General features: G+C 39.3%; 2 protein-coding genes across 10 annotated transcripts; both read left to right on the forward strand.

Moving 5' to 3' along the window:
* Positions 1-270: 270 nt before the first annotated feature.
* On the forward strand, positions 271-5,958 carry LOC111252376 (sperm-associated antigen 7). Of its 4 annotated transcripts, none has more exons than XM_086991960.1 (7): positions 271-410; positions 663-831; positions 1,970-2,126; positions 2,236-2,358; positions 2,944-3,040; positions 3,382-3,523; positions 3,675-5,958. In XM_086991960.1, exons 2-7 carry the CDS (start codon positions 672-674, stop codon positions 3,812-3,814), a joined length of 819 nt encoding a protein of 272 aa, XP_086848086.1. In that variant the 5' UTR covers positions 271-410; positions 663-671; the 3' UTR covers positions 3,815-5,958. The 4 variants fall into 4 exon arrangements, with proteins under 4 accessions (XP_086848086.1, XP_022665886.1, XP_022665887.1 ...); XM_022810151.2 differs by having other exon boundaries at positions 663-765; positions 1,948-2,126; XM_022810152.2 differs by having other exon boundaries at positions 272-410; positions 663-765.
* Positions 5,959-7,875: 1,917 nt separating this feature from the next.
* On the forward strand, positions 7,876-19,893 carry LOC111252657 (ubiquitin-conjugating enzyme E2 G1-like). 6 transcript variants are annotated; one of them, XR_015329575.1, is made up of 6 exons: positions 7,886-9,306; positions 12,587-12,776; positions 13,084-13,216; positions 13,785-14,056; positions 14,860-14,945; positions 18,575-19,893. XR_015329575.1 is itself a non-coding variant. In XM_086991962.1 (5 exons), exons 2-5 carry the CDS (start codon positions 10,628-10,630, stop codon positions 13,917-13,919), a joined length of 486 nt encoding a protein of 161 aa, XP_086848088.1. In that variant the 5' UTR covers positions 7,876-9,306; positions 10,509-10,627; the 3' UTR covers positions 13,920-17,230. The 6 variants fall into 6 exon arrangements, 2 of the variants coding, with proteins under 2 accessions (XP_086848088.1, XP_022666635.1); XM_086991962.1 differs by lacking the exon at positions 18,575-19,893 and adding an exon at positions 10,509-10,655 and having other exon boundaries at positions 7,876-9,306; positions 13,785-17,230; XR_002674300.2 differs by having other exon boundaries at positions 13,785-14,945.
* Positions 19,894-23,033: the final 3,140 nt, after the last annotated feature.

Here is a 23,033-nt window from a genome sequence, read left to right on the forward strand (position 1 = left end):
ATTCACGTAGATGACTAACTAGTCGAAACGCCACCGCTTGGCAACTTTTTATCTATTTTTTTTTATTTTTTCACTGACTTCCAGAGAATGTAATAATGAAAGTAAATCTATGTTTAGCAATTTCATATCGAATCACAACGCTGCTAATTAATCTCTATCAGCATTAATTTTGTGCGACTTTTTTAAGCCAGTAGTTGAAATCAAGTTTATTAATCAAAACATGGTGCTAATCTCGTTTGTGTAACTCTCTCGATTCGCGCCAATCGAGATTCGAAATTATTTTCCAGCTATTATGGCTATCAATTCGATGAACGCAGTGGTTTTTCGAAAGCCGATGCTGAGACAGGCTTCAAGTGTCTATGAAACCTACGCTTATCTGAGGTGATGTGGCAATATAGACATTGTTGTCGGTAAGTGAAGCCCGGGTCCATCAAGGGCCACCAAAGAAACATTTGCAGAGTAATTGAAGTGTTTAGGGCCAGGGTCTTTCTGTTGTGGACGCAAAAGGGAACTCACTTACCAGCCGTTTCATACCATTAATTTTGTTAGAAAGACTATTACTATTACATGATTTCGGCATAAAGTTTGCTGAGACCTCGTATTAGGTCAATAGTGCACTATAGTTTTTGCTGTTCGATTCACCGCTGTTCGTTCTACAACAGTGGCCCAGGATGGCAGACCTTCTTGGCTCAATCATGTCTTCGATGGAGAAAGCGCAACCTAAACAATCGCCGGCCGATGAGAAACAGCGCGACCTCATCAAACGTAAGCCTTCAATAATGCCCGTGACGTTCTTCAACTCAATTCATGAAGCAAAGATGACACACGCCGGTAGTGAAATTATACTCTAAGGGCAATTTGAACGGCCAGTCTTCTAGTGATGATTGTGATTATCGATAATCAATTATTTGTATCCCTGTTGCTATTCGTTTATTATACGACTGGTCGTGCTAATTTTCTTGGAAAATTGCTGATTCACTTTTTTACTAGAAAAAAAACCTTATTGCTAATTTGCATGATTTTTTAAGAATAGTATAGAAATCTTTTCGTTTGATTCATGTTTTGCATATAGTTACTTTGGCGAAATACTATCGATATACATTTTTTTCTCAACAAGTTACGAAGCATAGGAAACATAGTTACGAAATGAGGAAAGCTCAGTAGACATACATGCATATACGTTCTAGTGTGAAGGCTATGTACCGCCAATTTTTGAACATAACTCACCAAAAAACGTCCCCAAGCAAGTAGATATCTGCGATACCAGAATTTATACACGGCGTTTCTAACCAAACGTACTTTTCGCTCAACACGTTGAATACAAACTACAAGAGCAGTTATTGACAAACGTTGAGTGTTTTGCTTATTGCCAAAAAAGTGTAGCGACCCCAGCGACCAAAAAAGAAATATCAGTTATTAATATCATTGTGGGACTGATGCGAATAAATATGCGTAAATCTTGTGTGATTCTAATTGATTTACGTTTTAGATAAAGTATTAGCGAAATTCTAATTACCATAATAAAATGCGTTGTTTTTGCTGTCTGATCAACATAAGGGGAGGTTAGCCGTCCTCGTAGTTCGGTACACGTTTATAGCATCGTCTAACCTTTTCGGAACTTCTAAAAGGTGTTGCCCAAAATAGAACCCATATGGGCACTCTCTGAAATAACCCATTGATCATACAACTGCATCGTAACTATCTTCTTAACTGATCATTAGAACCTTGCGTTTATTTCCATACGGCCTTTCATTGATCTTTTTCAATATGCATCTTAATGAAAATTTAGTACTTAAAAATAAACAATATCGATTTCATTACGCAATTCATCCGTTAAGACCTATATTAGTGAGATACAAAGTTGGAAAGCCACGAGGTGCATATCCGCTAGCTACTCTAAATTACGATAGAGGTGTGTTTAAGGTTGACTCTTGCTTGCCACTTTAGCTGATGACACGATCGATTGCAGAACAACGCGAGGCGGCCAAGAAAGCTGAGGAAGATCATAAGCTGAAACTGAAAAGGTTTAAAGAGAAAACATCAGGAGTACTCGATGAATTTTTAAAAGATATCAAAAACCCGAACTTCAAATTCAAGCCTGTCCCCAAAGTCTACCGTGCCATCATGTGAGTATCTTTCTGTGACGTCGAATTTCTAGTTAGAGCTGCGATAAGGATAATGGCCGAATCATGATTACTATTATGAATCGATAGTATTTAATGCTTCCTCTTTCAGCCATGATGCTGCCGAGGCGAAAGGTATACCTGCGTATTCCTTTGGCGAAGAGGACATCGACCGACACGTAGTGGTCTTCAAGCCTGAACATGCCCCGTGTGAAGAGCAACTTGCGTGCCTAAGGTTAGTGAACATTTCTGGCAATTTCTATAACAGCATGCACGCATACTGTCTTTCGTGATAGCTGGACGTAGATAGACGATTCAAAATAACTTCTGCAAGAAGATACTGTATGAAATCAATCTCGAGGGCATTTTTATGTTAGGCGAAGCTTAGCGTTGCAGTAGCACATGATGTTATACCCACTCTTTATGTATCCCATTGATCGTCCTTCACGAATTCGCAATGGACAAGGAATTCTTTAAACTGGCCGCCGGAAGCTAACCAAAAGAGATTGCTTTTGCCTTCATGTTTTTTAAATTTACATAGGTGGCATACTAATTGAAAATTTTGTCAATGTACATTAAGAATATCTGAAGCCCAATTTTATGAAAAATTCATTTGGCTATTTTCTGTAATAGCGTGCTTATACTGTTCTTTTCTAGAATATAACAGCATATTATTGCCCTTTCAGTATACTCATTCAGCAGGAAAGTTTTGAACAGACACTTCCCACAACAGTTGTCCAAATAATAAAAAAAAGGTCATCTGCAGGATGGTACTTAATCAGTACTACCCACTTTGACTTGTGTCTGTATGCCTTCTTAGGCGCGGCGAGGTTTGGGATCCATTAAAGGCTGAGCAGGAACGAGCCTTGCGGGAACAGATTGAGAAAGATCGCGAACACGAGGATTGGCTTCGACAGGTAAACCACTTTTCTTTGAACGCCTACCAAAGGGTTCCATTCGTCAGTTTCTTACGTATAAGAAATATAGATGTAGAATAGAAGACCTCGTAATAACGCGAAAATTGTTTTGCTGGTTTTGGTTATACTCATTTGAGAGAATATAATAGTTGCCTAACTACAGTATCTATACTCAACTCAGCAATATAATACAAAAACTTTCTTACGTAAATATATTTTTGGCCAATCTAGGCTGCGAATACATAGATGAAATACGTAAAATAAAGCTTTTACTATATATTTTCTTAATATTCGCTGCCTTTACTATTACTCTTATTCTGTGCCCAATAATATTTCATTAGATGCGAGAGCGGAAGCGAAAGTCAAATGAGACGCAAGGCCAAGCAGCTGACAAATACAAAACGAAATACGAAAAGTTTGTCGGTAGGGATGCTGGCCTCGAAGCAGCTAGAATAGCACAGCCTAACAAACAGTTTGGATTCGGTAAGGATATGAGGAAAAGAGTGATCCTTTATGAGGGCTATTTTATTAGTTTGTCCATATATAATCTATGTAAAAATATACGTGACATGTAAAAATTCGCCGTTGATCCACGTTGTTTATTGCTTGTTCATCTATTCTATTCGATTTACAGTGCCTTCGGAAAATAAGCGTGACGCACGCACAATCGAGCAGGTTCTTGCAGATAGTCGAGCAAAACGAAAACGTTTGGAAGAGAGGACATCAGCTTCAGAAACGTTTGGTCACAACAACGAAAAGTCAAACACTGTTTAGGGTACTCTGGGCAATATGCATATTGCATCGCGATCTCTATTACCAGCAGCTGTTTTTCGTGTCCATCACGAACAATGATGTTACAAAAGCTCACAGGTTTTCCAGTGGTTTCTACTCAGTGTTTGACAAACGAACCTGAACGAGGGTTGATTAATATAAGGAAGTGTTATCCCACCATACTTGCAGAAAACTCCGGTACGCGCAGGTGGTACCGGAACGTTAGAGATAGTAATAATCATTGTTTGAGACATTAAGAAAGTTCAAGATCAGTAGTCTAGTCTGCTGACGGACAGCGCATCTAACAGCTAGTAACTGAGACAGTCTTATGTCTTTATCGCCTAAAGGAGATGCTCAGATTAGCTTAACAATACAGGAACGATACATACAAAATGTTCTACAGGTGCTTCATAGTAAATGAATAGGTTTTGCATTCGCACAAAATGACTCCATTGTAATCCTTCCGAGCTATATATCCTATATTGGGCTATTATGTGTCGAGTTGTCCTTCAACGTGTTCGATCGTACCGATCTGTTGGCAAGCACAGAGGCTGACTGTTGAAGAAATCATCTATTTCAGAAACGGGAAACTTTTAAAAAAACAGGAACAACTTTTGTTTACGTAGAGTAAAGACAAAAATATGAAGTAGGCAAAATACGAACATACATAGACCTTTAATATGAGCCAGGTAACTTGTAATACGGGATCGTTACCTCTGCAGGGTTTGAAAAAACTCGTAGCTGCGGAGTTATTTTAATATCAAAATATGCGGCTATAAATCTAAGCCTTTCATCCCAGGAAAACGGAGAGAAGTCAAGACAACGGTGACTGCCCTGTATAAAATGGTGCAAGGAAAAGGCCCGAACTACCAAGATGTTCGCGATATTTATTAAGGAAGTTTGTTTAATTTGTTAGATATGTAGATTTAAAAGCTTTGCAAGCTTGACAGTTGCCATATGATTTGGCTAGTGATTTTGGAGTAGACTCTGTGGGTCATACCGACCACATTGCTAAGGCGAATTGTGAGCTATAGGCACTCATCGGGCATTAACTGGATTAATTTCTAATATCCTCTTTTTTCTTGTTTTAAATTGTTTCTCTGTATAATTATCTTGTATAATTGGTGTAAATTAATTCCTTAGACCCTATTTTGTTCTTAGGCGAGAAAAACGAAACTGTTTTGAGTAATAAATGTCAAAATTTCCGTTTCGGATTGATATTTATGAAAGAGGCAAAGTCAAGTAAATATTGCGCTGTGATCTGCTGATATCTGAGACGATAAAAATTGTCCGTCTAGTGGACTTTTTGTGAAATATAATTTCATTGATAGCTATTTGTAACTTCTACTTCGTGGGATACGCAGATACATAGCTTTATGTATAGAGCTTTAGATAATTAGTTACAAGCTACTGCCTCATGACTGAGCTCGTTAGGATGTGCAAGCGGCTTAAGTCGTTCGTTGAACAACGTTGTTAACGACGATTTTTTACGTGACGAAAATATTCCTTGCGATGCGGTTAAATCAGTCTTATAACATATGGAAAAAAAATGCAAGTACATTAACACCAATTACTGCCATTGACGACGGTAGAAAATGAACAACGAGTATTTAGAAATTGTTTTGCTAAATGTAATTGACAACAACAATACAAAGAACACATAATGACTTGTAACTACTATACTCAGTTTAAGAGTGGACGAAACAGTATCGCTGTACTTTCGTAACCCTCAAGCTCATGAAGTGCAGCACTATTCTTGTACTGCTTTAAAATTATTAATTACATAAGTTACAAACAACCGAGAGGCTCTGTTATTAGCGTTAAAATTCTGATTGGAACGTACATGCTTTCCCGTACACAATGGACAGTTCGAGAAGTTTGGAGAGAAATTACATTTCAGTAACACCGAATCTTCAAAAGTCTTGCAAGCCTCATCAAATTTCTTTGAGTTTACCAGAATCGAAACTGTTTAATGCGGATTAGAAAACTAGGAATAGAGTTCTCTATGTCAGTGCACAAGGCAATAACGAGCCTTCTTTGCTATTGATTTGTAAAAAAAAATTGCTCGCTGCTTTCCGAAGTGTACGCATAGGTAGAACGATAATATATTATACAATAAAAGAAAATGAAGTAAATGTTACTACGAACACAGTTTTGTTATTACAGACGAAATGAATATGATGAAGTGCTTAAGAAACTTGCCATATGCACGACAATCTATTACACACTTTATTTCATACTCATTAGTGTAAGTAATAAGCAAGAATGAATTATCTTTTATATTGATGGCTTGATAGACCAGCATTACGAGTTTGGACGAATATCGGATCACTGAGCTGAAAGCAATGACAATGGAAGAAAAAATTACGAAAACGAAATTTGGATAACTTCATAGATAGCATGGTTGACTTTTAGTTAGTCATATGAAACCGATAGAAAGTCGAATTTGACCATGCTCCATATAAATAATTGCAATGACAAAGACCCTGTCCGATAAATAGCAAACGTCAATTTTTTTGCTTATGTGTAATATTTTTGCGAACATTCGGGAATGACCAAGACAAGGATTTGCTTCTGCCCAGACTATGACCCACTAATTTGAATTCCTCTCCTATGCTTCACTTCGAACTACCCTGGACCTTCAATAAACAAGCCTACGAGCCAGTAAGGGAAGCCATCTCTTCTCGGCAATTAAGTACTGTTTGAAAGCTGTAACCATAGGCCATGGTAATTTCTTGCCAACGTTAAAACTTATATCAGCCATGGCCGCATGTTCATGGCGACCATGACAATGCATCTAATGAGATACGCATTAAGCCTGAATGTTATACCAAAAAGGTGTCTTTTGGAACTTCTTCACAGAGTAAAAAAATTCTAAACCAGTAAAGAAACACCGCTGGACTGTAACAGTGGTACGGAATAGACCCTTGCCTCCTTAGCAATTTAAATATTCGCGCGTTTTATTCGTGTCCTTTTCTCGAAATTATCGGCCGCTTTTTAAAAAATTAGCTCAGCAGCCGTGGGTATAGACTGTGGAGAGAGTGTTGTATATGTAGGCTGCTGCTGATTAAATGCGACGATTGGCGAATTTGATGCCATTCGACAGTAACTGTTCATGTTTTTGTGCGTCGTCTGCCCATTTTGCTCGCCCCGGCTCAGCATTTAGACAGCCGTCGCAGGACAAGCTGTAGTGATTTGTTCCTTCTTGGAAAATTTGAGGTGTTTAACGGGGAGTTGGAAACGGGCAAGCCCTATTTTATGCACGCTGAATGTGCCCCGGCAGCTGGATTTGTTTCCGCCGAGACTACTAGTCACAAATTCAGCTCTTCCGTTATCTTTCAATACGAGTCGGTCGGTATCTCCACTTAATATTAAGACGAACTGGTAGGGAAGCGTAATCAGTAATCGAGTTGCCGGTCCGTCGCCTCCTTTCCATTTAATAAAGCATAACCGTAAAGCACTGAGACAACACGGTAGCTTTATACTTGTGCAACGCATGTACTACTGTTGTTGCTATTTTTGCCGCCACCAGCGATTTGTCTCAGCGTTTAGCTGCTTGCTGACTGCTATATTTGCGCAGCGTTGTAATTGTAGGCGGCCGCTGCCGTTATCGCTGCTTCTCTTGCCTTCTGTGTCGCGTGTACCTTTTCTCTGTCTGCTTTTTCCCTGTCTCTCACTATCTCCCTCTGTGCCTGTGTGTGTGTGTCGACGATTGAGGTTCACGACGACGCTGCTGCCGCTCCTGCTGCCGTTACCGACTACTCCAGCACTGGCGTTTCGTTTACCACTCATTTCGTATCTGGACTTGTCTGCTCTGCTCTCTGTGTTGAATGTGTGCGTTTGAATGGTTATGTGAGCCTGTGTGTACATGTATGTCGGCCTGTCTGTCTGTCTGTCTGAGCGTGTGTTCGTGTGTGAGTGTGTGTGTGTGTATGGTTTAGAGCAGAAACTACAACCACTCCTGCTGCTGTCGCCGCTAAAACCAATACTGCTTCCACTTCTGCTGCTACGAGGAGGAACAGCCGACAGCGTCGATAACATACGGGCTGCTGCTGCTGCTACTGCACTGCTGCCCATAGATAGCAGAGACACAGACGACTGCTGAACTCTCTGCTGTGTGCTGCTGCGAATCGTGGCTGCTGCTGCTGCTGCTGCTGCTGCTGCTGCCTGTTGTTACTCCAGTAATCATCGCTACTGCAGCTAATTTGCTTGCTTTGTTGGCTGGCAACGGCTGGTCCCTTGCCTTGCCTTGTCTTGTCGTCGTGTATAGAGTCGTGTTGACGAAATCGCTGCGCCGCGATCGAGCTACGGGGCCAGCAAACCAGCGACTTCTGAGACGACTGTCTCGCCTTGTTTTTGTCCCCTGAGTGTGCTATAGCTGCTATAAGTGCAGCGGTTCTGTGTCTGCAGGCTCACCTAGCATTTTATTGAGAACCCTATATGCTCATGCATAGACACAAGCACACAGTCACAGTGTAATAGTAGATAGTCGCAATCGACATTGTTGCGACGACCCGAGAAAACCCCCTCCCGATCCCTGAAAAAGAAGAAAAACCAAACGAGTTGTTAGTAGCAGCAGCCTACTTGATTCGTGTCTACGACGTGTCTGGAGAACCAGCCAGTAATATTAGTTGAGGCCAGCGGACGCGTGACTGACGAGTTTGTACTGGGACTGCGGGGCAACAAAGTTTGTTCTCCGACCGACCGACAAACACATCTCGTTCAGTCCTTTCTCAGTTGCTTTCGCTCTCTCGCGTGTGGGTCTCGAGCGAACGGACTGCAGCAGCAGCAGCGTTCGTCGTCGGTGAACACACATCCTTAGGTGCTGCTGGTGCTGCTGCAACAGGAACATCACAGCAGAACGAAACGAGTGCGGTCGACGCGCCGAGAAGCAGTGTTAGTGCCGTCGCGCGTCGTACTGTGATTCAAGCCGGCCGTTGTTGATATTGGTTACTTGGTCGATTACAACCGCCCCTACGGTGACAACGACAACAACGACAGCTGCAGCATTAAACAGCGTACGGAGGAGACCGTAAAAGAAGCAAACAGTTTTTTCCAACGAGAGAATCGAGGTAGCCAGCCGCATCGTCGTGTCCCGCATCGGCCACACAGTGGTGGGGTGTGGTGTGGTGGTGGCTTGCGTGTGTTTTGTGCCCCCCAGAGTGCGCTAACAGCGAGTCTCCTACGAGAGCAGCGAGTTCGTCTCACCCCTAGCGGAACAAAGCACCTCTCACAGTAGAGGTTCCTCCCCACCCCCTCGACAGATAACAAATAGGCTAGTCTAAGCGAGTTTATATAGTATCACAGTGAAGTCACGTCGCCACCGCTGATTAGAGATACAGAACGCCACTGCCGCGCATACGAAGCATAGTACCCCCAGATCGCACGGATCGGATGGTCTCTGCAGGCACCGTTTCTCAAAAAACTACCTAACACACAACGACACAAAATGGAATCGAGTCAAAGTGCACTGCTCCTACGGAAACAGCTTAACGGTAAGTTTTTCATCGTTTTTCGAAGTTCCTGTGCGCTTTCATTTCGTCATGATGGTAGTGAGTGCTGCTTTCGACGCTGACGACGGAGAAGTGAGTTTAATAAGTTAATCTAAGGATGCCAGTGTTAATAAGAACAGAATGAATAGTTATAATGCGCACCATTTACTTGTGTTGAATAACGCGGAAAAGATACCTGCCGTAACCGAAGGCAAATGTCGGAGTCGGAGCTAGGTGAAAAACGTGCTGGTGGAATGAAGTTTCAAAACCAGGCTTATCGTTTGTCGTAAATATTGCGTATATTCATATGTCACTGTTGTACGGTATGATTAGCTCTCACTGTGTGAGTATGCATATAATGCGCACACTCTTCTCTCCCTTGTAGAAGGTCCGTGACCGTGACAAATACCGAACGAGGGATTAACTCATGAAAAGCTTTTTCTGGACGATAACTAATAGAGAAATTCTATCAAATATCACTTTCAGCTTCGATTATATTAAATTTTCGGTGTCATAGATCAGCAATCAATAGCTTATGAGTTGAAAAAAATCAATCTAGAATTGAAATTTGGCTAACTATACTGAACAGAACTGTAATAGGGATTGAGTTTACAAAAAGAGATCTATTTATGAATGATTTGATCCTGCTAATTACAGAAACGGTCTGTCAAACTGCTTTCCTGAATTTCGACGAGCTGGCTTTTTAGTCTTGTAAAATGGTTTGGTGGACTGACGGGCTTCAAGTGAGAAACATTAGAATTATTAAAATTCTCAGACCGAAAACCACATAAACATCTATTTGAAATCGAATATCAACCTGGGATATCGATTAAGCCCTTTGCTCTTTTTTTATTGGTATTCAGATATTACCACTAAAAATCAGCTAGTTATTTGTTGATGAAAACACGCGGCTGTTAGCGCATTGCACGCTTTCCTGCTTTTCATCCTGGTACCATCGCGTTCGTCTCTAGCGTTCGAGTTCGAACTACGACGAAGTGGTTCTGTTGTTGTTGTTGCAGTTGTTGCTGAGCTGGTAGTCTCCTATCGGCAAATGGGCATTTGTGTCGCAATATTTTTGACAGAGTAGGTCTAAGGTTGAAAAAAACCTTTCATAGAAGGGAGTGGTCAATTTCCACAAGTCTTTTCAAGTGAACTATTTGGCTCTAATTTCCAAAGATTCGACGTGTCGTTTTTACATCTTACAGTATCTGTGCGAACGGTTATTGAGGCAATATCGTTTACTCTTCGTATAAACGCGATGTTAAGACAGAGAGGCGATTGAAGAGTGCCCCATCCTTGATCTCCGAAACATCGCCGGTGATCTATGAAACAGCAGCGCCACAACATTCTCGGTGAAATTCCTATGTAATAATGCAATCGTTTCTTAGGGCAGAACTCCTAGTATCGCTGTAACTAGGCCGATTTGTATGATAAACTCGTATTTCCCGTTAAGCAAAATAAGAGATCGATAGTTTCTACCACATTTAAACATTTCTTTTAGTTGGCACGATAGAGGTTGTTTGTGCTAATTTGCGAACTTAAGACGCTGGTAGCCTAAAACCTCTAATATCTTTGATAACGGTATTTGCATAACAGTATTATGACAAATTTAGCTATACGAAGCCCGCTGGTCCACGTGTTTGCAAACAAATGACACATGGAGCCAATACGTCGAACATTGTGAGTGGTAGGATAGCTACGAATCGCAATTATACTTCTTGCTTTTGCTCTTTTCTTTCGCAAATGAATAGTTTTGTGAGATTTTCAATATATTTTGTCAGTGTGGGGCTTTTGGATTAAGTTTCTTAGATAAAAAGAAAATCTAACGTCGGCTTCTATCCAAAACTTATCAATTGTTTTTTGCGTATCTTGCCATATACTGCTTACGCCTTTTCTCATGAGGCTTACGAACACTTTTTATTAGTCTAAGTTAGAGAATGTTTCTGCATCATAAAAAAATCTCTGGAACTCATTTAACAATTAAAAGTATTAAGTTGTACGGAGTTGTTTATCACCCATCGCCGTTTTAAGGTATGGAAGTATTTGCATCATATAAATGAAATACGGAGAATATGGGACTAAAATCAGCTTTCAGTGTATTTTGTCTCAATCCAGATCGTAACTGCAGAGTAGTGGAGACGTTGTCTGTAGTCTACGAGTAATCAAACGACTCGTGTACTATCGATTACCGCGCCAGCATTCTGTGAAGTTTTTTAGAGATTCGAGTTTTAGCAACATCGGCCGTCTCTAGCATTTGGTATTTCGAGGAATATTTCGTATTGCAATATGAGCATCATCCTATGCCCGATTACACTAGCAACTGCCACTGAAGTCGTGTTTGTCAACGCTATTCTTTCTTATAGTACTTTTCTGATGAGCAGCACAGGTTCACTCATGCCTCGTCGATAACAGTGCGCTTCAAACCGATTCTTCGCCCATTATACTCTGGTAAATCGTCTTTAGGGTAGCATCTGTCCTGAACTCACGTCATGATAAACCCATTTTTTGCTTTTTCTCCTCATCTTTAGTGCTTTTGTTACAATTTCATAACCGAAAAATTTTATATTGAACCGACAGAATGCATATTTTTTATTACTTATTTTGCTCGAAAATTTCTATCACTTGGCACTATCATAATCATTAGTTTACGTGGCTGGTTCTCAGTAGTATTTGTATCCGCCTTCGACCCTAGACTACCTCAACATTCGTAAATACGTTGTTACCATTACACAATTATAGGAGCTGTAATGAACCACTGGTTTGCTGAAGGTTTCCGTGCCAAGTATTTCCACGAGTTGTGCAAACTGTGCAATGCGGGTTTTCGGTGGAAAGCGTTGTCAACCTCGGGAAATAGGAACCTAATCTCTGAGCTCTGGTTTTTAGTACTGAATCACTTCATTGCCTCTAAGCGCATCATTTGCTTGCAACACCCAATAGCTTATAGTCGTAGATCGCTAAAGACTTAGTGCAAATAAATTTCGTTTGCGTGATGGTAAGTAGTTTTTAAGTCAACCCACCAAATAGCTCCGAACAGCCTGATGCTGCACAAAACGTGATGATAATCGTTCAGTGGTAATAAAAAAATATTTGTACATTTTATTTGTAGTGCTTAAACCTTTCACTGTAATCACGAAACCAATCGCTGAAAGTAATAGGAAAAAAATCTGTAGACGTCGTATTGCAGTGCTCGCCCATTATATTTTTTGTTCTTAAGGTGTTTTACTGTATGACTGTATAGCCGAAAGTTTCCCCCATAGCATCTCGTTGTTGTTATTGGTTACAGAGTTGAAGAAGAATCCAGTGGAGGGTTTTTCAGCAGGTCTTATTGATGATGTTGATATCTACAAATGGGAAGTGTTGATCATTGGACCTCCAGACACACCCTATGAAGGCGGATTCTTCAAGGCCCACCTGCTCTTTCCTAAGGAGTATCCCTTGCGCCCGCCAAAAATGAAGTTCATTACCGAAATCTGGTAAGCAAGGGTTGCGATTCTAGCACTCACGGCTGGGCAAATAGCAGTAATTGTGCCTTATATTATTATGCATATTTTATTTACAGTGAATTTTGTCAACATTGCCTCATTCTCGGTCGAATTATTCAATCTGTAGTGAATGATCTGATATGGAAAGTAACGTTAGTGAGGTGTTTAAATGCTCGTAATCATGTGTCAAGCAAAGGTAAAATCAAAAAGCGTTATGATTAATGTACAAGAAGAAACTCTGCTAAAAATATTTTTTTTTGCTGAAATTGTATTTCTTATATTATCTTTCTTCTAACAGGCATCCAAATATTGACAAGAATGGCGATGTTTGCATCTCAATTCTCCACGAACCCGGAGATGATAAATACGGCTATGAACAGGCCAGCGAGCGCTGGTTACCCGTCCACACCGTCGAAACCATACTTATTTCGGTGAGATTTTACAAATTTTTCAAGTTTCTTGGCTTTGCTAGCCTTTGTGCTTCTAACTTCTTTCCGGATTCTGTAGTCTTTTTTGTTTTAGTGGATAGGAAAGCAAGTACAGTTTGTCTAGGTTGTCTGTATCGTACGAAACTCCAAGGAAAAATGACTATGTCTAAAAAAAAAATCCCTTGGTGACATTAGGTGACATTATTTGAAAGGTATGTAGCAACTATTGACAAAGGGCGTCTGCAGGATTTCTCGCAAAACATTGCATTATGAAAACATACTAAAATCAAAATATGTATTTCACGTAGTTTTCCTGGTGCCTATTTTTCGCTCCCTACGTGGGCATATATGTTGTGGGGCTTCATTTATCAACGAACAAATTAGAGGAACGACCTCTGCGGTATGAGCTTTATGATTTCAAATTGCAATACAAAATCGTTACCGAATACAGTCATGCTTATGATTTATTGACTCCAGTGAAATTCCTACAAAAAATTTGTAGGATTGTTTCGAACGTCGCTTAAATCACTTAATAATGGTTTGTCATGTGATCACTGTATTTGGCGTTCAGGTAATCAGTATGTTGGCCGATCCTAACGACGAGTCGCCAGCCAACGTCGATGCTGCCAAGGACTGGAGAGAGAATTATGCTGATTTCAAGAAGAAGGTCGCACGCTGTGTACGACGAAGCCAAGAGGAATGCTAGTAGAAAAGTCATCGTTTAGTGGGGAGAAACCCAGGCTGCAGGCGTACTTTACAGAACGAATGCAGTTTGGGTACAGCTTCTTGCCTTCCCCACATTTTCTTTCACATACAACAACAGCAACACTACAACAAATAATGGTAACAACAACCAGCTTTGAGAAAATATCGTCGAAGAAATCCTAATAGCAATAGTCTTCTAATTCCCTTTATCAATAGGCAATGAGTGCGTTCGAGTAGTATACACGTTTCTTTTATCCCTTCACTTCCGATGCTTTTCCCTATCAAATACCATCCCAAAAAAAAGATGCTTATTAGGCCAACGAACTCATTTGGAAAACAAAGCCTCCAACATGAACAGCCATCTGTTTATATCCATGCATGCCAATGTCGGCCTTAGTAGCAGATCATAATGATGAAGTGCATTTTCCCTGGATATATTCCCTTGGTATTTATACTAATAGTGCTGAAATTTTATAGCCCGTACTGACAATGGAAGTGCGTCGTGATGATGCCGATGAAAAATACTAAGAATCGCAAAAACATAGCTTTCTGATGGCTACCGAATGATACTTGCGAGCTATGGGAGAAAGGACAGCTGATTAATTCTAGTAGGGAATAATGCATGACTGAATTATATATATCGGATGGTAGAGAAATAATGGTGGAAAAAACAGCAAACAACGCTGCAAAACATGTTCAAGATTCGTGACGTAGTGGAAGCGCGTGAAAACAACGCACATGTGGTTTTTTAGATATTGACATGGAGAGATAATCAATATGATAAAATGCAGCATGTAACATGCCATTCCATGGTATGATAAAAAAACAATGAGCGATTGCTACAGTGATTCTTCACGATTTAAATGGACTTAATTATTGTTTTTGTAGGACGGTATATAGATAGTCTGGTCTTACCAAAAAAAATTATTCCGTTTAAACAGCATGATTGGATACAGGGGAGACTCGTGCGGAAAAGTGTCGAAATTGGGAAGACTTAAAGGACAAGTGAACGCTGGATGACTGACCGGTAGATAAAAAGCGTAAATTATTGTTCTTTTAGCAAACACTATATAGGATACTTCAAAACTCGGAAGTCAATCTTTGAAAAAATGGCAAAACGTAGTAGACAAAGAATTTTTCCCAATGGGATCAATAGGCGCAAATATTCATTTCACCGTTACAGGTTGAAATTTGTGCAAAAGTGGCACCTCCACCAAATGTCAATTTTAAATACATGTAATTGCGTGACAGTCACTACTTCGACTGAGAAACCGGAAATTTGCATATACAGAGGTAATCTTGCGCTTAAGTTATCTGGGTTAAAGCAAACGGCAGCAATGGATCCAAGAATGCAAACATTGTATTGGTCACGTGTGCTTATTTAGTATTGTAATGGGATTACTATAAGTATTTTCCATTACGGTCGGTAATTAAAAACATGTGCACAAAGGTAAAACTTCGTTCAACTCGTTCACTTACGTCAAACGCCCACTAAAGCTAGCAAAGAACTACCAACAGATGTTTGGAATGGCGACCATTAGCCATAACACAGGGTCGATACCGATAAAGGAAATGGAGAATATTAAAAATGTGTTCTATCACCTCTTGCGAAGGATGATTTTTACACAGTTCAGTGACTTTACTGTGTTCATATCGTGGAAAAGCATATATGAACCTACTACATGGTGCAATGGATTGTAATGCGCTTGCCGCATGACGAGCTTCTAGTAAAAAGGTTTTCTTAATTCGACGAGTGTCGGATAGTTGTGTCGTGTGTTCCATCGCATATATACACGATTTTATGAAACGTTGTCATTTTGCAACAGTAAACTGGGCTCTGGTCGGCCCAAAATAACAAGAATTCCACTCTTAGGTTATAAGGTCATATAAAAAGTGATGGACGACTTTGTACTAGCGACAATTATCGGCAAAATATTATTTATATTCACAGGATGTCTACCCAAGAAGACTGTACCTATATAATCACCCGCGAGTTCCATCTATAAAGATGAACTGATTAGCCGCGGTGCGCGGGGTTCTATCGCTGAATCTCGGAAAAGAGAGCAGTCCGCACGGACCTACACATGTGAAGCATTGGTGGACCTACTAGTCCGCATAATACACGGCCGAGGCACATGAAGACTGCATTTCGATAAACTTTCGGAGAGACATAGTTTACAGCTTTCAATTCTATTCACTATCCCTTTGTAATAAGGATAATTAGCACCTTTTTTGGAATATTTTGCTAATTGTCACCTCCCAATATACTTTGAACAAAATGTGCTTCGAATGTAACATCATGGGGTGCCAGCGCATTTCGACGGTGCACCGTGAATTTTTTTGACTCGACGTTTAAAGGTTAGTGGATTGAGCCAAGGATCCGCTGTATGACCGCCGCAATTCCCGACTCAACAGGTCTTTATTTCTGTGAAGACACGTAAAATTTTCATACTTATTCGCAAAAGCGTTGATTGAGGGCATATTTGTTACGTCTATAAAACGTCGGAAAAAATACATCAGTCTACTTCTCGTCGGTATCGGTTTTATTTTGAAGTCAAAATGGCGTCATTGAACGCTTTTTATAGCACATTAGCTTTTCACCTAAAGAATCATTTACCCTTCGAATTCCAGCATATATCAACTTGTACAAAAGAAGGTATGTCATTATACCCTAAAATAGGGATTTTAACGTTCTGTTAGTTTAAGCGGGGTTTAATTGGTGTACGATAAAAGGTAAAATGTTATATTCGCCTTGTTATATAAGATACCGGACCATAAGACAGGCTAAGCAAAGTAATAAATATAGTCTTTGTATTCTTGGGTCCACTACTATTAAACGTCCTTCTACGTAGACATATTTTGCTTTTAATCGAAGGAGTAGTCACAATACTATTTACTCCTTATCTGTAATTGATGTCTCTCGAAGTCTAGAAGGTATTGCTTTTGCACAAAGTTCCGCGTTTAGCAATATTATAAATATTAACGCCTGATGATCCCACCGGGACAAACACTGTAGCACTTTTTTAAATATTGAGTTCGAATTTGGGACACCTCGTAAAATGCAAGATACATTTTTATTAACCTAATCATTTTTCTAGCATGATTATTATTATTGAGAGAATGAAAGGTAGAATGTAGTATACGTATTAATAAGTATGAAAGTATGGTACGAAGTTATTATCATTACACAGGTTCATTATAACACGACAGAACTCGCCAGTCACTATGATCGCGTGCACAGGTGTCGATACTACCTGGGCACATACATGATTATGGATATCTAATAAGAAATAATAAATGTATCCCTATATAGATACAGCATCTTTATAGTAGACAGTACAGGTAATCTATACAGTACATTCAGCTACAATAAATTGCTGGGCTAGGGGAAGAAAAACAGAAAATAATGCAGGCGCCATGGTTAGCGTTAGAATTGAGTAACATGCCACAACTTCGATTGTCATATACATCCTTTACGTGTATGCCATATATTTCGCAAGTTGTGAGTCATGGAAGATTGTATCTAGGAAAAAAAACAAGCGGAAAGGTCCAGTGAAGCAAAATAAAAAGATGTTAAACCGTCTCGGCAAGGCGAAGGACCATGAAAAGTTCCGGGAAAAAATTGCCACAAGAATCAGTAATGCATGTAAAGTGCTGCATGTAAAGCCCGTCGTGTCTAAAAAATATGGGATTCCAATAGGTTAACGATTCTGTCTCAAGTCTCAAACTCGATTTTGTAAATTACAACCCTTTTCGAAGTTCCCGATTTTTGAACTGCTTGGTTGTTGATTTGGATAAACATACTTCAGTGTTCGCAGTAATGATACTTAATGAAAGCCGTGCTGATCTCATACGCTCCTAATAAAGGGGCGCAAAGATGATTGCTGTATGTACATGGGTACTCGTTTACATTCGATAAGGTAGTGGTAAAGAGGTGGACAAAAACTACTGTTTTTTTCGTTTATTGGAAGATACTATCGATACACTCCGCAATTAATATAGTATCATCAAAATGTGCCGTCGAGAGTAGTTATATTTCATCGCGAGGTGAAGGGCGCATAAGGAACAACTGCTGCTGCTGCGGCAGCTGTCGAAGGACCCTGGTGCGATCAAGGCGAATTTCTAAGCCCAATCCGCATGTAACGTTTTGTCCTGATCGGAGACTTATCGGGCGATGGTTCCAGCACTTCCGTCAATAAACACGGATGCGCTCGGGGAAGTTTAACCACACAATCGTTGCTGTTTTGTGCAAGTGTTAGCCCCATTTAGCTTTCAACTACACAGCCACAATACATTATAAGCTTTCTAAAACACAGCCTCAATTTGGCTTATGGTTAACCTATAGGTTTCTAAAGCCTCATCGCATAAGTGGTTATATGTACACCTCTTGGTATTGGATGAGCTGATCTTGTTCGAGTCGCGTTATTTTTTGTTCTCTTAAAGCTTTTATCATCAGCGTAGTCCCAAAATAGAACATAAGCAGTATTCGCATATAATATCTTCGAATAGAAGAAACTGAAAACACCACATCGTGATCGGAATGAGCACTTACTCGCCTAAATCATTTACACAATCACAGGAAAGTGAGTTTTTTGCCATAGCTGTGACCAGAAGAGCTAACAATTGGTCATACCATTATATTTTTCTTGATTTTAGCTCTTCGTCTCCGGTGAGCCGAACTATCCGGGAAGGTATGATCGCACGCAGAGAAATTACATCACCTATACGTCACTTATGCGACCTTCTCCCCAAACCCTTAAGTAGAAATGACCACGGACAGGACGAACGGCCTCGGTATTGACCTAAATAAGCTCAGATTGAGCAGAAGCACCCAGAAAGATGGAAGTAATTGCGACCATGACGCTAGCACACACAAAATCGTTAGAGATATCTAGATAGTAATAACATTATTATGAAATAACATAGCATCATTTGAGTACGACGAATAACGGCGCGTAGAAGAGGACAAGCAAATTCAGAGTCTAGTGACAAATAAATCATCGAAACATGTAACACGGCAAATTTAAAAAAAATGTAGACTAAAAAAGGCAAAATAGGATCACTTCCCAAACCAGCCGAGAAGGTCTTCGAGTGGATCTGCGCTCTGCCGGTCGAAAGACAATGTTTAAATGCGGGATGAACGCAAGACGGGCATACAAGAATGAAGTGAATTGCAAGCAGGTCAACTGATTGCTTTGGAATTAATGGTGACTGTGAGAATAAGTATAGCAAGAACTAAGCGTATATGACATACCCAAATACAAGGAGAATAAGGCAGCCTTCCATTAAATAAATACCTGGATGTTTTCACGGCTGATGGAGCACGGCAGCCTGCGAAATGCCAAAACAAGAGCTGAAAACTACTGTGGTCTATAGACTGAACGGCTGACGAGTGCAAAGCGTTTCGATGTGAATGCGGCATTTGTGGCCTATTGGGAAAAACGCAAGTCGCATACTAAAAACGGCTTATTAGATATCAACTACATACACACACATGCTAAGTTGCGGAAAATGTAACGATGCACACATTTTAAATATGTGGCGCCAGTTATATATTACATATATAACAAAACATGTATGTATAAGAATAATGTAATAAAAATGGAAATAATGGCTAAGCAGCCTAAGGTTGCACTTCGCAGGCGTCATGTGCGGCTTTGAAAGATGAACCGACGAAGATCCGTGACACCTTAGATCATGTATTGATTGACAAGTCGTTTGGATAATGAGGCAAAATCTCTTTTCGTCTTTTTGTTTATCTATCTCTAACCGAGCTGCGATACATCGATGTGTGCTGTAATGTTTACCAAGAAAAATAGACGAAGGAATGGAAAATGCAAAAAATATATATATATAAATGAGACGAAAAGAAATTGAAGATGAAGGAAAATTGGCAAGAGTGACAGCTACTTCAACTACAATATTAATAGCAAGCAAAACAACAACAATATTAATAAATGATATTTTCGAGTTAATTACCTGTATCGTTGTTTTAGCGTACTTAAGGCTATTTATTGCATGCAAATTATCACCATATTTATTTTTACGCAATTCAACATCATGTACTAAGCACACCTTTTCTTTGCCGTTAATTTAACTACAATGATTCGTTTATGTTACATAACTGTAGCATACGCCATCAGTTATATTGTTGCGATTAGCCTGCTCTATTTAACCCATTATATAACTGCAATAATTTCATCAGACTGTTTAAGTATGTCCACTAGACGGCTCTAACGAAGCCTAAATTTGTCTCACCTTAATATTGTGTGCTGACTCATACAGGTCTCCTTTAGTGTTTTCTGATTGACTCTGTCTAGAATTTAGGGAACTGAAAGAAGCTATTGGCCTACCGAGCGGCCCTTGGCTGATTTTTTGTGATTGATAAAACTGGCTATCTCTGAAAGCTATCAAGTCCTGAATTTTTCTACAGTTTCTTTTACAAAAATATTTGCACAGACTATATCAAATGCTTCCGGTACGTCATCAAGCCTCAAGGGTTTTTAATCGTCTTTTACAATAAGCAGTCGTACATATTAATTTAAATAAAGATACGACAAACATGTTATGACGATTTTGTATATTTTGGTTGAAATGTGGACATTACCAAAGCTTAATGGTATCGTAATTATTCTTTTTTAGTGGTTTTTTAATAGTTAGTAGTTTAGAAAACAACATTATTTCTATATATTTCTTTTGATTCTGTTTCTAGGACGCCGCCAAAGTCTACAAATCTTTAAATCTTTTTGTTTGTTAATAAATGGAGCCAATGGAGACACAAATGAATATACATGGTGCTTTAAAAATAATTTTTTTTTGCAAAAATTAGCTATACTAGTCGCTTCAACTTCTTGACTAAAATTTATAAGGAAGTCGTTCCAAACAGAAATACTAAAAGGCAAGTCGAAATGTATTTTTACCCCATAATTACCTTTTTTTACCCCAAAAAGAATCTGTTAACGTATTGCACATGTCTTGCACTATTATTCAACTCGTCGAGATTTATCGTGGATAAATCTCGACGAGTTGAATATACATCGACGAGTGAATAATGACCTCTATAGACTTTCATATAGTTTTTTCTTTTTATCTCAGTGCCACATCTGCAAATCAAAGCTACTACTATCGGTTGTTAGCCTTTTTCATTCTGAAATATTTATCTTAGCTGTAAATTTTTTTTATATTTTCTTAAGCATTTTTACTCCACCTTCCGCGCAGACCTTCTCATAAGAGATAAAATTCTCTAAAAAAAAATCAATCCAATACAACTATTCCATAGAAGTCAGTTCATGTGATGGAAAGTATAGATGGATGGTATGTGTGTAGAAAAGCTGTGCCTCTACCATATTAATTCTAGATATTGATTGCTTTTGCTATATATGGTTCCTGGACTACAAATTTAAATAATATAGGCCTGAAATACAGCGGGCTAAACATTTTCGGTACCCTATCATTGATATAGATGTGCGTCAGTTTCTTCATTTCAAGATGGATGCCTTATTTAATGTACCCATAGGAATGCTTGTTTGAAAAGCTAACGCCTATAGGATTTAACTTATGATAACTAAGTGGGAAAAAAATTAACTGGAAATCGTTTTTGTTTTTTAGCCTTATTAAACACAAAATATTATTCTCGTAGAGGACTGTCCAGAATTTGCCACAGATTTTGGAGCACTTTTTACTTTTTTTATTAGCACATTATTGTCGTATGTAATATACTTTTTATCACCCATCATAAACCGCTTCAAAATGTTTCAACTGATTTGACTTAACTTCCCTTTTGTAGAACTTCGCAGACAAAAATACGATCGAGTAAGTTATTTAGCTTCAATTCGTGTGACAGCCAAACATCATGCTTTTATTGGAGCCGACTATCTTCAACTAATTTAAAACTATTTGGCGATATGTTTACGTGCCTGGCGATATCACGGTTACTTACGTATCTTTCTTGCTTAACTTTCCCAATAATTTTATCGATTTTTTCCGTAATGGGTCAACCACTACTATGAGATCTCTTCCCAACAAGATTTCCACAACGAAAGCGTCAGAGCCATCCTGGGGGCCATTTCTTTCGACAACATATCTTGATCATAAACAGTACAGAATGTTTTGTAAGCCAGGCCGGGGCGTTTATGCCTTCATTGTAATAAAATTGCGAAGTATACCAGATTTTTGCCGAAATTTTACTTACTTTAAAGCCACTCTACATCTAGTTGAATACAGACAGTCAAACAATTTTATCATGTTTGCTACTGCGGTGCTTTACGGAAAGAGGCAAAGTTTTTGTTGGCACGTGAACGGGGTGCATTGTGTGCATTCTTGCATTCTGATGTCGTGTTCCTTTCAGGAAGTGACTAGCATTCCTCAGACGGACAGTTAATTTCATCACACATAGCCTTTCGACCATAAATTGTCAAGAAAACAAGATGGCAAGCAAGCTGCATCAGATAAAATTTAATGATTGAATTAGAGAGGATTCCTATAAATAAGATAGGTTATGCTTATACCATTTATCTATAGTTCTGAGTATTTACTAGTATAGGATCGGTAGGGAGAAACTTGTAAGCAACTGAAAGAAACCATTGCAAGCTACCCCCGTGCTATAAGAACTGGGTTGATGCTGTAATGTTCCGTTTCGACTGCAGTTCCTTATATTGTAACCACAATTAATACAAAAATCTAAGACAAAATAAATATGACTATACAACATTTTCTTGATTCTGTCTGTACGGTGAACTTCCACTGATTTTCACACCTCATCGTTAAGATCCCATTACTGCGCTTCGTCCGGCGGCGCGAAATATACAGTCAAGTAAACAATGGAGCACATATGTACTCAATTACTAAATATAGCTGTTGCAATTACTTTTAGCATGCAGTTGTCATTTAACAAAATATTTTTGTTAACTCTACGGTACCCTTTAAGATTGCTACATCTAATTATAACATGAATATTAATATTATTACCTAAAAAAAACGTTCTTGGAAGGCAGCTAGCAAATTTCGCTTCGAACGATTTAGAAGGAGACTACCGTGCCCTTATTTGGAACCAAGCGCACATGAAGCTGCTGTTATCTCTAATAATATGGTAGCGGAAGCGCCGTAAACCGTCACT

The sequence above is a fragment of the Varroa destructor genome, unplaced genomic scaffold, assembly GCF_002443255.2.
Source record: "Varroa destructor unplaced genomic scaffold, Vdes_3.0 BEIS01000006.1, whole genome shotgun sequence".
NCBI lineage: Eukaryota > Metazoa > Arthropoda > Arachnida > Mesostigmata > Varroidae > Varroa > Varroa destructor.